We start from the raw sequence: 14,146 nt of genomic DNA, 5'->3' as shown, positions 1-14,146 counted from the left end.
GTAAAAAGCATTGATCTACACAGCAGGTAGAAAGGTGTCAGGATCTTCAGGAACAACAGCCCAGGTTTACAGCATAAGAAATCAGCACCTCAGCTCAGACGTCAGTAGATGTGAGTGGATCAGAGACATGCAAAAGAAAGGCAGACCATAGTGTCGATCGTGCATAAAATTTATATAAACAAACAACAAATTTTAGGAATTGTACTCACATTGTGTACATAATCATAGTTCACATAAGGCTTTACTTGAGGCAAATGGAGTGCTGGTTCAGTGTGGAGCAGCTCACCGGGGATCTTCTCCTTAGACTCACAACAGACCGGGTGGGAGATGGCGTCTGACGTCACATCCGCTGTTGGGGTGACGGCATCCGGTCTTGGAGGCAAACGGTGGGGGAACTCAGCAACTCTGAAGCCTTCAGTAGAAAGAGCAGCTGCAGCAATGAAAGTAGCTCTACGCGTTTCGTCGTACTAGACAACTTCCTCAGGAGCAATGAATAATTCTCAAATGAGTTGTGGGTTTATATATACTAAACAATTGAACAAATAAGCAATTAACCAATTTAATATAACAATTATATAATTGAAAATTTAAAAGATACACTGGTTCTCCAATAAATAGGTACATAACTCAGTGTTCAAAAACGGCGCAGTGTTAATACAAATAGGCATTTAAAACAACATCTAAGTAAATAAAATATCTAAGTAAATAAAATTCAGGATCTAATCATGATGATATTCTAGGTATTTATAGGGAGCCATAACTAATTGGTTCTTATGTACTCACAGAGCAAAAACGAGGGAGAGAGAGGGGAGAAGAATATAAGAGTGAATTAGTAACATATTAGTAACATATTAAGATTGATTAAAATATACACTTATATGTATCAAAAGTAATAAAAATATAAATATACATAAAATATATATAAATATAAAAAAACCTTTGTTCATTTAGTAAGTGACCCAATATTGAAATTAAAAGGCACCTGACATATAGCTAATGTCAGTGGGAGAGGTCGCAGAAAGGATATACAGAGATAAGGGGCCCGAGCAGACCGTGCATTAGATAAGAAATGGGATAATCTCAAATTCTGCATTAAGCCCATTTGGCATTAATGTTTTTAATTTGTGTATCCAATACATCTCACGTCTGCTCAGATCTACATCTCTGCTGCGACCCCTCCAGTGTTGTCGCACATGCTCAATGGCAGTGAATTTTAGTCCTTTAGTATTGGAATTGTGGTACTTAGCAAAATGTTTGGACATACTATGCGTTAGTATGCTTCTCCTAATATTGCTGAGGTGTTCTACAATACGTGTTCTGATGGCTCTTTTAGTTTTTCCCACGTATTGTAGTCCACAGGGGCATTCTAATAGGTATATGACATAGTCACTATAACAATTCATATATTGCTTTATTTTAAAGTGTTCTTTGGTTACATTACACATAAAGTTCTTTTTGTCTGTGTTTATATTCACATGCCTTGCACATTGTGCAACCAAAGAAGCCCTCCAGATTCTGAAGCCATCCTTTATTTGTTGTTTCTATCTTTTTTAGGGCACTTGGAGCGACAATACTCTTCAGATTTTGTGCTTTTTTTAAAAATTATTCTTGGGTTCTCTGGGAGTGTGCTATTTAAAATTGGGTCACTCTTTAAAACATGCCAATGTTTTCGAATAATTTTACCAATATTGCTGGCATCTTTATTGTAAGTTGTCAGAAAAGCTGTGTCAAATACATTGTTTTTTACTAAAGGTGTTATTTCTTTTTTAGGTTCCAATAAATCTTTTCTATCCAGGTTTTTCGCTTTATTGAACGCAGTGTCTAAAATTTCTTTCTTATAGTTCTTTTGTTTAAAGCGTGACTCCAAAGTTTTGCATTGTTCTTCAAATACAGTTTCTTCCGTGCAATTCCTACGCATTCTTCTAAATTGGCTATAGGGGACATTATCCATCCACTGGTGATGATGGCAACTTGAACGCAAAATATAATTGTTGCTGTCTACATGCTCCACACTGAACCAGCACTCCATTTGCCTCAAGTAAAGCCTTATGTGAACTATGATTATGTACACAATGTGAGTACAATTCCTAAAATTTGTTGTTTGTTTATATAAATTTTATGCACGATCGACACTATGGTCTGCCTTTCTTTTGCATGTCTCTGATCCACTCACATCTACTGACGTCTGAGCTGAGGTGCTGATTTCTTATGCTGTAAACCTGGGCTGTTGTTCCTGAAGATCCTGACACCTTTCTACCTGCTGTGTAGATCAATGCTTTTTACCTTTTGACCTGCTGTAAGTAGGCATTGCTATAGAGCCAAGACATACATGTTTTATCCAGATTGAAAATAACTTATTACACTATTGTATGCATTTATTTTTTATTTTTCATGGTGTATCCTTGTACAGTATTATTAACATAACCAATTTGGCAACATTTTAGCCAATCTTTAGTTTTGGTTACATGCTGTATTATCTAAGGTCTGTATGACAGTGTATTAATGTGGTTGCTATTGGTGCCGTTATACCATCTAGCATACACCTTAGTACAACATATGCTTAAGACCGTATAATCTATGTGGCTATACAGCATGGTGTATATGGTGTGTGGTTCTTTTATCGTTACACACCAGCTCTAACACACAGTACACCTACCTGTCTGATCTACCTCCCCTAGTACCATTTTTACTGGGCAAGGTTGTCAGAAGTTCACAGGCGAACTGTCCCTCTGTTCACCATTGCTACTACCAAGGTTTGGAAGTGTTCTGTTTAATATTTATTTTATTTGTTGTGTGATTAGTTGCTATAAGTGTTGTTTTCTGTGTTTTGTGTCTCAACCTATTTTATCTATTAGACCAGCTTTTCCCAAATGGTGGGTCGCGACCCGGCACCGGGCCACGGCACCAAAATTGCCGGGTCGCAGCGAGGCTGGCCGCGCGGTGTCTCCCGTCCCCCCCGCTCAAGTAAAAAAAAATAGCGGCGATTCCCCCTGCGGTCCCGCGCGCTTGCGCAGGGCAAGCAGGGCCAGCTCCCTTCCTCCCCCCCGCTCCCAACGTGGGACGGAGGAGGAAGAACCAGTTCCTCTGCGGCCCGCACGTTACATGGGGCAGGGTGGAAGTACAAGCTCCTACTGCGGCCCGCTTCCCCCCGCGGCCAGCTTCCCGAGCTCACCTCCCGTGGCATCCCCTCCCGAGCACACCTCCCGTGCCCCCAAGCCCATCTCCCGTCCCGGGCAGCAGGGGATATCGGGGGCAGCAGGGGAAAGCGTCCGGCGGCAAGGTAAGTCACCCTACCCAGTCACTGCCTCCCACCCAAGTGTCCCTGGCCCCCTCCCACCCACCCAAGTGTCCCTGCCCCCCCCTCCCACCCACCCAAGTGTCCCTGGCCCCCTCCCACCCACCCAAGTGTCCCTGGCCCCCTCCCTCCCACACACCCAAGTGTCCCTGGCCCCCTCTCACCCACCCAAGTGTCCCTGGCCCCCTCCCACCCACCCAAGTGTCCCTGGCCCCCTCCCTCCCACCCACCCAAGTGTCCCTGGCCCCCTCCCACCCACCCAAGTGTCCATGGCCCCCTCCCTCCCACCCACCCAAGTGTCCCTGGCCCCCTCCCTCCCACCCACCCAAGTGTCCCTGGCACATCAGTGTCTGTGTGTGTATCAGTGTTGGTATGTGTGTGTGTGTAGCAGTGTCTCTGTGTGTGTAGCAGTGGCTGGGTGTGTGTGTGTGTGTGTGTGTGTGTGTGTGTGTGTGTGTGTGTGTGTGTGTGTATCAGTGGCTGTGTGTGTGTCTGTGCAGGCCCTATAGGCCAGTATAGGCGATAACATTTTTAGTGGGTCACGAAAAAGAAGTTAAAAAATAACCGGGTCACGGAAAAAAAAGTTTGGGAAACCCTGTATTAGACTATACCATTACAGGTTACGTTTTATCTTTCACACATTATACACTGAGTGAGTGAGTGAGTGCTGTTACTATATGGGTCTTTTTCACTGGCTTTGGCAGGTGTATGTTTGTATATTATTTGTCATGATTTTGAGTGCACTTTTTAGGGGTCACTTGAGTTTACAGTATATCCCCTCTAGTTGGTATTTTCTTTATTTATTCCCTGCTTACCATTCTAATTGGTATATCCCGAATCGGATTGGTTGCAGTAAACCATGTGACCGTTATTATTTTTTTTTTAAATGTTACATCTTAAATGATGTCACATCCTTTTACAATTTCTTTAAAAGGATGTGACATTTAAGATGTCACATCCTTTAAAAAAAAAAAAAATTATGATGTCACATGGTTTACTGAAACCAATCAGATTGGGGATATGCCTTAGCGGTTAGCTGCTAAGGTAATGAAGCTGCTTTTTATTTTAATATTACAGTATTGTAGCAGGGGGTGCCCCGACCTAAAATCAATGCGACTTAGCTCCAGAGACCCCCTGCTACAATACTGTAATATTAAAATAAAACCCCTGCGATTGCCTGTTAGAGGCGCACAGGTAGAGTGACTGATTCAGTCTATCTCTGACTGTGAGCCTCTTACAGACAGGTGCAGCCCGGTAGCATTCACACTGCAGTGGCCCCCGCTGTGTTGGTGCGATGGGCCATTAGTCTGCTGTGGACCATCTCGCAGGGTATTTAGCGAATCTGCCGTAACTTCGAGACGTGGCTGCATCTGTATATTCAGATAATCCATGAGTAAATGTAATTGTTTAGAATTAGATCAACAATTATTAGTGAAGTAACAAGCAAGTATCACATAGAAAACATCTCTTTGCATATACTAGATCTTTTGACTCTAAAAGTTATTATGTTTGGCTGGAAAAATAACTCCATAAATACAAATGTATGGTTGGAACTAGTCATGTTATATCATCATATAAATATGAAAAAATAGCTTATTAAAACAATACTTAAAACAAATTTAAGAAAACTTGGTCCAATTGTGGAACTGAATATGTAGTGCTAACTATGTCCCGTATTGCATAGTCGAAGCCAGTGGTTCTGAACCTTTATTGGTCAGTGTACCCCCTGGTCTCAGTGTGATATGTCACGTATCCCCTCTCAATGGTGACTCGTTCATTTGTATTTTTATGCTAAACTACGTGCATCATCACAAAGATAAGATACAACAACGCAAAAACCTTTAATGAGAATCCAAATAAAAGATTATTTTTAATTTTATACAAACGTCATCCCATCACAGAAAAAGTTGTACAACTCACAATCCCAAAACGTAGTCTTAGTGGAAAGACTGATGCTGCTTATTTGCAACCAACGCTTCAACCCTATGCGACGTCTTTATCATTTTATAGAATTGGATTGCTCTTCCTTGTAGGAAAGTGTCTTATTGATGCTCCATCCAGAGCCTAAGGCTAAGGCCCCGCTCCCAGAGTCAGCGCGCCCGCACTCTAGACAGGCGGGGCGCTGACAGACACAGACTGCGATATGCGGTCTGTAGGGAGCGGGAGGTGGGCGGGAGTGGGAGGTTTGAGCGGGAGGGGGCGTGGCTTGAGCGGAGGGACCCGCTACTCTCCCCCCCCTCCCTCCACGGCTCGGGTAAGTAAAGCAACACACACACACAGACAGAGGCAGGCACTCACGCACTCAGGCACACACATACACACACACACAGAAAGGCACTCAGACACACACATACACAAACACAGACAGGCACTCACGCTGCTGTCACTCCACACTCCTCCCCGCTCCCCGAAGCCTCTCCTCCTCCCCATTGGCTCACAGCCACACCACGTGACGCGTCAACGCTTGGAACACCATTCTCTTGTATCCCATAGCGGCTGACGCGCCACAGCGTGTAGTGCGCTGTGCAGCCAGGGGGGACCGGGACCGGCTCCGCAGGATTCCCCTGCTGGTGGGGAACTCGCGTGTGGTCGCCCGCGCCACCGAGCGCAGCGGGACCGAGGCCTTATGCATCATTAGACATTCACTCCACCATAGTCGCCCTCTTCCATTTCCTTTTCCCAGCAGGTGGCGTACTGTGCTCTGAGCACGGAGGGCGCAATCTCCTTGGACATGGAGCGACAGTCACCATGGAGTAGTGACTACGTCTTTGGGCACCGCAAGGGTTAAGATTAAGACCTATTTAATCTCTCCAGTTTATTAAAGATGCGCGGTATAATTTCCAGGAAAATCCATGAACATTTTCTGTCTTGCAAGATGAAACTCAACTGAACAGCACCACTTGTTTTTATGCAAATGTAGTTCCTTATGTGATGGATATTGTCACAGTGCTAATGCAGTCAGCCTTTTTCTCCCCATTGGCTTAACCCAAGTGCCCTATAAGATCCACTTATAAGCTTTTCAAACTGACCTCTGTTAATCTGATCTGTTTAATATAAGAACAAATCTCGCATGGACGTTTCTTTTAAAGCAAACGCTACTCGGGCTAGAACAGAATTGGTTGGGGGCGGTTTGTCGATCTTGATTATACCCCCCTCCCCCCCAAATGATTAAGTAATCCGATATTTTTTTTATTTTTATTATCAGCACTAAGTATGATTAAGAGAGAAATATGCTATGCAGCCAAGTACAATAATAACTCATTAAACTTACTGTTAAAAGGTTTACAACATTTCCATAATAAACATAGAAAAAGATATTTATATAAATCACATAGTTTAGTTATCATTGTAAAAAATAGTGAGAACTGTCTAAAAGTAGAAGCATATATTGTGTCCAGTAAAACTGGTACAAGATAAATGTTCTCATATTGGATGTCAATAAGGGTCACGCTGTTCTCTCACACTAGACCGAATCGCCTACCCGGCCCTAAAAGGAAGGTAGATGACTTGCCTCCTGCGAGAATCCCTGGGCCATGGATCTTGAAGTAGATTTAATTTTTTTCTCCTTTTAATTTTTAAAGTGTTGCAGTATCCTATCTTCACAGCGTTGCAGCTGAGAAAAGCAGAAGTGAATTATGTCACCGCAAACAAAGGATCGCACAGGAACATGTAGAGATTGGAAAAATATAAAAACCATTTTATTTAGAGAATGGTGAAATACAAAAAAGACAGTCCTGCTACGCATTTCGCACCTTACATCGCTTTCTGAAAGAGTGAGAAACGCGTAGGAGGGCTTTTGTTTTTGACTTTTTGTATTTCACCATGATCTAAATAAAATTATTTTTATATATTTCTAATCTCTGAGTTCCTGTGCGATCCTGTGTTTGCGTTGACTTCATTCACTTCCGATTTGTAGTCTAATATTTTCATTGGTCCAATTCGGCCCTAACTGGGACTGCACTTTTAATGACCCCTCTTGTTGAAGTCCCTGTTGTTCAGTCCCTGTCTTTGTCTCTTGCAGTGTTTGACTACAGCTACAGAGACTACATCCTGTCGTGGTACGGGGATCTCGGTAAGGACGATGGTCAGCTCTACCACCTGCTGTCTGATGACTTCTGGGAGGTGGCCAGGCAGCTACGCAGCCGGCTGGCTCATATCGATGTCGTCCGAGTCGTCTGCAATGATGTGGTGAAAAATCTGCTCACACACTTCTGTGACCTCAAGGCGGCGAACACTAGGTAACAAACGAAAGTGGACACATGCAGCCCTTTTAGTGGTCCTCAGACGAAGGAAGACTATATCAGATGGTATGACAGTCAGATGCAATGTTGATAAAACCTGCCTTGTGGCTTCAAAGCTATAGGACAAGTAATTTCTGCTCGCCTAACCCCACCAGGAAATTAATTAACAAGAGGATAAAGCCGTACTCTGAGTGACAACACTCTCCCAAATGTCTAGTTCCTGAAAAACATAACGTTTGCCAGTCGCTCATCTGATGACTCTCCGTTATCCTTAAGCCCCCTCCAGACAGCAGTAGACGGACTATTCAGTGAGTTATTACTGTACGTAACAGGTCAGCAGGGCATGGCGCTATTAAATAAATCTACATAATCGCCCTGGGGCTGGTTTATTTAAGTTTTATTTTTCGTAAGATGTAGGAACTCGGAAGGCTAAAAGTGCGTGGAGATTAGTCTTAGTTCATAGTGCCGTCACCCGTGTGTCCCCACTCGACAAATTGCTGTAAAATAAACTCATTGTTTTTTCCTTTTCTACTTTAGTAGAGTTAAGTTAACAGTATTCAATAGATATGGTTCTCACTGTATACTGGTTACTCAGATTTGTACTTACACTGTATTTATATCATTTTTCTTCTTTGATACAATTAGGAAAAAAAGGCTTGTCCCCCACCCCCCTATAAATATGGACATTCCCTATCACTTTAGATCACCATAAACACAAAGCAGAAACCCATTCCCATCTTGCTTTTAGTGTTTATTCGTCACATCAGATGTCTCACTGTGTTTTTAACATTTAGAACTAAGAGGTTCTCCAAGACAGACATAGAAAAGAACACTGCATACACAAACTATAATGCTTAACCAAGGAAAGCACATGTAACTTAGAATAGAGAGAGGTAACCATTCCAGTTCATACAGGGATTAATGCTAACCTAACCGTTCTAACTGAGTGGCCAGAGGTAGCCATCTTTAATATGCCCCGCCAGTATTATTTCACCTGGTGGGTGAGTGCAGATTAAACTGATCCTGAATATTGCATTCTCGGTCCAAAATATATTCATTTGTTTTGAAATGGTGTTTGCTATTAAGAGGGTCTTTTAAAATCGCAGCCATTGAAAACCTATTAAGCTTAACTTGCAATAAGACCCTCGTGCAAAAAAGTTACATTTTACTTTATTTGAACTGCATTATACATTGCTCTCTGAGAATTTTGAAACAAAAGTGCCCTTTCTTGTCAAAAAGCCAAATTGATGTTTCACTCCTGCTGTATATCCCCCAGATTTATTTGACACCGGCAAAGGGTATTATGTGATCTACATTCACTTATCCTTGTGGAATGTCTCCATTAAATGCTCAAGTCTTTTCTTTATGTATTTATTTTTTATCGCTGACATATCACTCATTTATGTTGACTGCTCAGATTTCTGGAATATTGGATGGCAGAGGCAGCAATAGAAATGTATGAATGTAGGAAAAAAGGAGCTTTTGGGTTCAGAACTTCATGTGCAGAGGATTAAAAGTGTGTGTGTGTGTGTGTGTGTGTGTGTGTGTGTGTGTGTGTACTATAGAATGTATAGTAGGAGAGGAAAACTGAGTTTGCAGAGCTTGCTTAAGACCTGTATTCCCTCCAACTTCCGTCAGCCCAGGTTTGCCAGCATGAACCAGCCATGTCCATCCCCTACTCATGTCAACCAAGTGGTGCAAGACTGTACTGTACTACTGTGAGCCACACTACTAAAATGTATTACTGTACAGTACGTGAGATCTTAGCAGTGACTTATAGTGGCATTATCACCTCCTATACCTATAGAATCTAGAAAATTGAAGCCTTAAAACTATTAAGTATAAGAATTTGTATATATTATTGTTTGTAAAAAATGTATATTGAAATCTGAGCGTTTAGTTCCCTTATCTCCTGCCTTTTGTTACTGGCATTTCCTGTTAAGTGCAATTTATTCCCCATTTCCTAGATGCTTCTAGAACATAAAGCTCAGTAGGTTACTATAAAAGGTTATGTCCTAAGACTTGAGCATCTTTATATACTCCTGCTGGGTAATCTCATGAACTCATTTGACTTGGTATCATTCCTGTGCAGGTGGTAGTTAGTTGCCGGTTTGCTCCTGGGGAAATGCAAACTAATTGTAGCTGGTGATAACATTTTTTTTTTTTTAACACCGTTCTTCATAGATAATGAAGAAACGTGAGGTTTGGAAAGCTCTGTACACTATAATTTCAGGTGTACGGTCAGTTTTTTCTTCTTCTACTGTACTATACGTCATTGCTGGGATCTGCCTTTTCACATTCCGATAAGATTATGGCTCTAATGCAGTGTTTCCTAGCACTGGGAACCAAGAAGACTTTAAAAGTGACCCAGAGTAACAGGAGGGAGATACTGCCAATGGAAAAAGAAAAGGTTGAACAATCATGAATGTAGCCCCCTTTCCCCTGTGTCAGGGCGACTACGTGTGCTGCTAATACCTGCGAGGCAAACAGGAGGCCTGATCCTTCGCCACGGGGAGCCTGGGGTGTGTGTATCAGTATTTACTAACAGCGCCTCCACCTGAGAGGGATCCTTATGCAGTAAGATGGCCCCTCCCAAGACAATATGCCAAGTAATTACACACAGGTTATATGCAACAGTATTTAATGCTTATAAACATAACCATAACCATAACACATACAGTATATTGGATACCGATCAACGGAATATCTCCACAGTACTTGGGTGCAAGGGCACCAGTGACCAGGCCACAAAGGCCTATCCCACGCAACCCCCCCCCCCCCCCCCCCCAAGTGTGAGATATCGCTGCCCCACGATGTGTTGGTGCACTTGTGGAAAATACCTGCCCGGAGCTCCAGCCACGGGGGTCACTGAGTACGGCCAAATAATCGGTTAGTCTGTTCCACCAAAGTTTCGCCTCCGCGAGGGGGGGCCTCCAGCTGGAGCGTCCCACCCTTAGATAGTCTCTGAAATGAGGGCTTGGTCTGTTCCCAGATGCAGGCCACGCACACCGCGTGGGTCTGTCACCGGTACAAAGGTACTAGCACTAACAGGCTAAGGGGAGCGTTCCTATCTGAGGGGTCTTCCCTATAGCACCACAAGCTATGGATGGTCGGGCCAAGCTGGGACCTGAAGGGGGTAATCTGGCCTAGTCCAACGAAGCACTTCTCCCTGGACCTTACCTATCCCCTCGCTGTCCTGCTTCCAACTGGCATGCTTCCCTCAGCGCACCAAATGTATCTATCTCCTTGCAGGAGACTCTGGGCGCCCTATTGGCTGAGTAGCGTCACCTGATCCGTAGTCCCTTGGCATTAGGGAACTTGTAGTTCCCCTGTGGACCTGCTCCTTTAATGGCCGCCGCAATCCTTTTAATGGCTGCCGGGCACTCAGTTGCGCATGCGCAAGCCTTCTGTCATGGCGGCACCCTGCGGCTGCGCTCACCGCGGGTCTCCAGCGACCTGCTCGCCAGCACCCACCTCCCTGCACTGGAGGTAAGAGGGGGGGGCGAACGCAGCGGAACTGGGGGACCAGAGGAGACCTGGTTACATCAAAAAGAAGGATAATGACCAAGAGAAGGAAGGCAGTTTACCTTCATCAATAACCCACATAAAATATTCTAAGTAAAATATTCTTAGTCTTTTAAATGCAATTTTTTTTTAGATCTTAAGCCTTTGTTCATCCTGCTCTTTGCTGTACAGTAGAATGGGAGGCCCGATGTACAGTAAGATGTTTGGAAACCACGGCACCTATTTGTATGTTCTCTCTCTTTACTACTTGCTCATTGAAACCGTGTGACAGAAACGGACAGGGAACAATTTTCTGAACTCGGTGACCTTGTAGATTAGACTAAATAAATGTAGTAATATGAACTAAGTGAGCACGGAGCTTTGCCTTGAGCTGTCTCTGCCTGATTCAAACGCCTAAATTATAGGTTTAGTAAATGTCAAAATTTGGAGTAAGTGTGCGTGTTAAACGTTGCTAAATACTGAACATCAATAGGAGTTAATACATTAATTATACAAAGTGGAACTCTGACCCACTGTAGTTTTGTGGATTTAATAAAAAAAATATATTAAAAATCTATATATATAAAGGGATAGTTCACTATATTGTAGCTCTATTGCTGATTCACATGGGGAGGTTGGTGTAAGGCGTTTGGGTCTGTGTCCTCTCCTGCCTGTTTGTTTGCCTCGATGCAAAGCATCAATTCATGAACTGGAAAGGATCAGCGGATATCGCAGACTACAGGGAGACACAAGGTATGGGCTAGATTGACCACAGTCAGGAGCATGTGGGCACCAGAGGGTAGAGTGCAGTCCCTAAGTAGATACATTGTCGATTTTATTACTTTCTAGTGCAGCGGTGCGCAAACTGGGTGGCGCGAGACTGCGGGGGGAAGGGACGCGGGTTTAGAGGCCCTGCGCACTTCCCGAAGGCACTTAAATTAAGTGCCGGGGTGAGCTGCAGGGCCTCTGTTAACCTAACTTTCCTTAGCTCCGGCGGCTTCAGACGCGTCGCCATGGCAATGCGGCGTCGCGGTCATGTGAGGGGGGGCACGGGGGCGAGAGGACCGCCGGCAGGGAGGTGCAGGGAAAAATGTTTGCGCCCCCCTGTTCTAGTGGACCGACAGGAGAGTTCTTCATAGAGACACATTTGAAAGCCTCACAAGTTTCTTCTTCTCCTCGTGTCGGTTTGTCGAAGAAGCAGTCCCACCTAGGATAAATGTAGGTGTTTGGTGCCTTTAATTAACCTGTTTAATGGTAACCAAATGCATTGGAGCTGGGGCATAGCCAGGTTTGGGCTCAGGTAAGGCATTTTAGCATGGGGAACCAATCAGTGCCTCCCTGCAGGACAGGCGTAGTACAGAGCGCTGCAGGAAAGGCGCTGCCCATAGCACAGAGCGCTGCAAGCAATTCGTAGCACCGCCCAAAGCGTGGCAGGAAAGGCGCTGCCCATAGCACAGAGCGCTGCATGCAAGACCATAGCGTGGCAGGAAAGGTCGCTGCACCAATGCCGTTACTGTATCTGCCTCTGAACTTTTTTTAATACTGACTTGTCTGCATGGAAATAACTCTGCAACGATATGAAAATTTGCAATGACATGCGTGAGCTTCACGTGCAATACTTCTCTTGTATGATGCCACTCCGTGTTTTGCGTGGTCCGTCTTACTATTTGACAATCGGCGTGCTCTCCCCTTCTCTTTCCCCTTCACTCCCCATACTATGTTTGGGTCATGCATGAACTTGGAGAAAGTCCAGGGCTTAGGACTATAGCAGTTGTTTGAATACATTTTTGTTGTGGTTACCAGAGTGAAACTGTCTCTCCAAACAACGGATCTTACAGCAAACCGGATGCGATAGTAATGGATCAGCGAAAGCACACTGTAATTAACGCCTCTCCGAGTACCTTTAAAATATCACAGCAGCAATCCGCACTGAGCACCGTTTTTACATTTTTCTATTTTTATTTAATGAGATGTCTCTATTTTATTTATTTATGTTTAAAATGATGAAGAGCATGGTATATGCTCAGGGAGGGAAATACTGACGACATCGTTAAACTCACACCGACTTCGGAGGGGATTGGTGATTTAAGTTGTAGAGTGCATTTTGTTAACCGATGTAACTGCAGAAGTCTTTCTCTGTAATCCATTGTTAAGGCCATTATTGATTTGATTTTCCAAAAACTATCTCAGACTTGGAGAAATTGCTTCTTTCACTTGACTATTAACCAGAGTTAGGCTGCGGCCACGCTACCGCTGAGCGCGCTCATGCTTGAGAGCGGCGACGTCACCAACTCTCCAAGCATGAGCGCAGGCAGTCCTGCATAAGGGCAGGTCCATACTGCCTTCGCCCGCGCGGAGGCGTGCGCGTCCATGCCGCCGGGGGGCGTGTCTAGGGGCGTAACAGTTACGTCACAAAGCTGGTTTGCCCTAATTGGGCGAACCGCTCACGTGACCTGCCCGCGCGCCCCCTCCCCCCCACCCCCCTCCTGCTGTTTTGCCCGCGCGCTCTATCGGCGTGATAAATGCCTTAAGGCAATGTTTAGCAGCATGGACTTAGCCTAATTTTGCAAGCGGGTGGATCGGGCGATTTCTAAGTTTATTGTGTGTGTGGCTGTGTGGCTGTGTGCATTGACTGCTGACTGGAGGGATGGGGGGGGGGGGGGGAGCAGATTGCTTCCAGTTGTTGTTTTTATTTTGATTTAAAATAAGTTGTTTTGGGGGTGTTTTTCAGAGTTCCCTTCTTGCCCTTTCCACTGCTGTAGAGTTATAAGCGTTGGAAATGCAGAGGGTCTGGACAGTTAAAATGGTGCTCTTCACAGCACAGTCCAAAACGTTCCAAAAGCTTGATTGCCGTCATCTGATGATGAAACATTGGAACCAGGAGAGTAGAGCTGTATGTTGAAGTAAGAGCTTGTCTCTAATCAAGTCTTAACTGGACTTGTTATTGATTTAATTTACTGAAAGCCATCTCGGATTTAGAGAAATTGCTGCTTTCACTTTGCTATTGATCTTTGATTATCAAACTCAATCAGGGTTAACCTTCTTCAGGTTGGCTTTTCTTAGTTCATTGGTGGAAGTGCCATTTATAAGTGGTTGATTCTGCTCA

The 14,146-nt window shown here is 44.2% G+C and overlaps 1 protein-coding gene across 2 annotated transcripts in view; it reads left to right on the top strand.

The window, feature by feature from the left end:
- SNX25 (sorting nexin 25) overlaps positions 1 to 14,146 on the top strand; it is a 179,590-nt gene that overhangs the window by 78,299 nt on the left and 87,145 nt on the right. For both annotated transcript variants that reach the window (XM_075610238.1, XM_075610237.1), the window contains exon 3: positions 7,317 to 7,533. In XM_075610238.1, the coding sequence (XP_075466353.1) occupies positions 7,317 to 7,533 (217 nt within the window). The remainder of the gene's footprint in view (positions 1 to 7,316; positions 7,534 to 14,146) is intronic.

This window comes from Ascaphus truei, chromosome 1 (assembly GCF_040206685.1).
Source record: "Ascaphus truei isolate aAscTru1 chromosome 1, aAscTru1.hap1, whole genome shotgun sequence".
NCBI lineage: Eukaryota > Metazoa > Chordata > Amphibia > Anura > Ascaphidae > Ascaphus > Ascaphus truei.
Note: the sequence above shows the minus strand (reverse complement) of the source record. Positions and strands in the feature narration are given on the sequence as shown.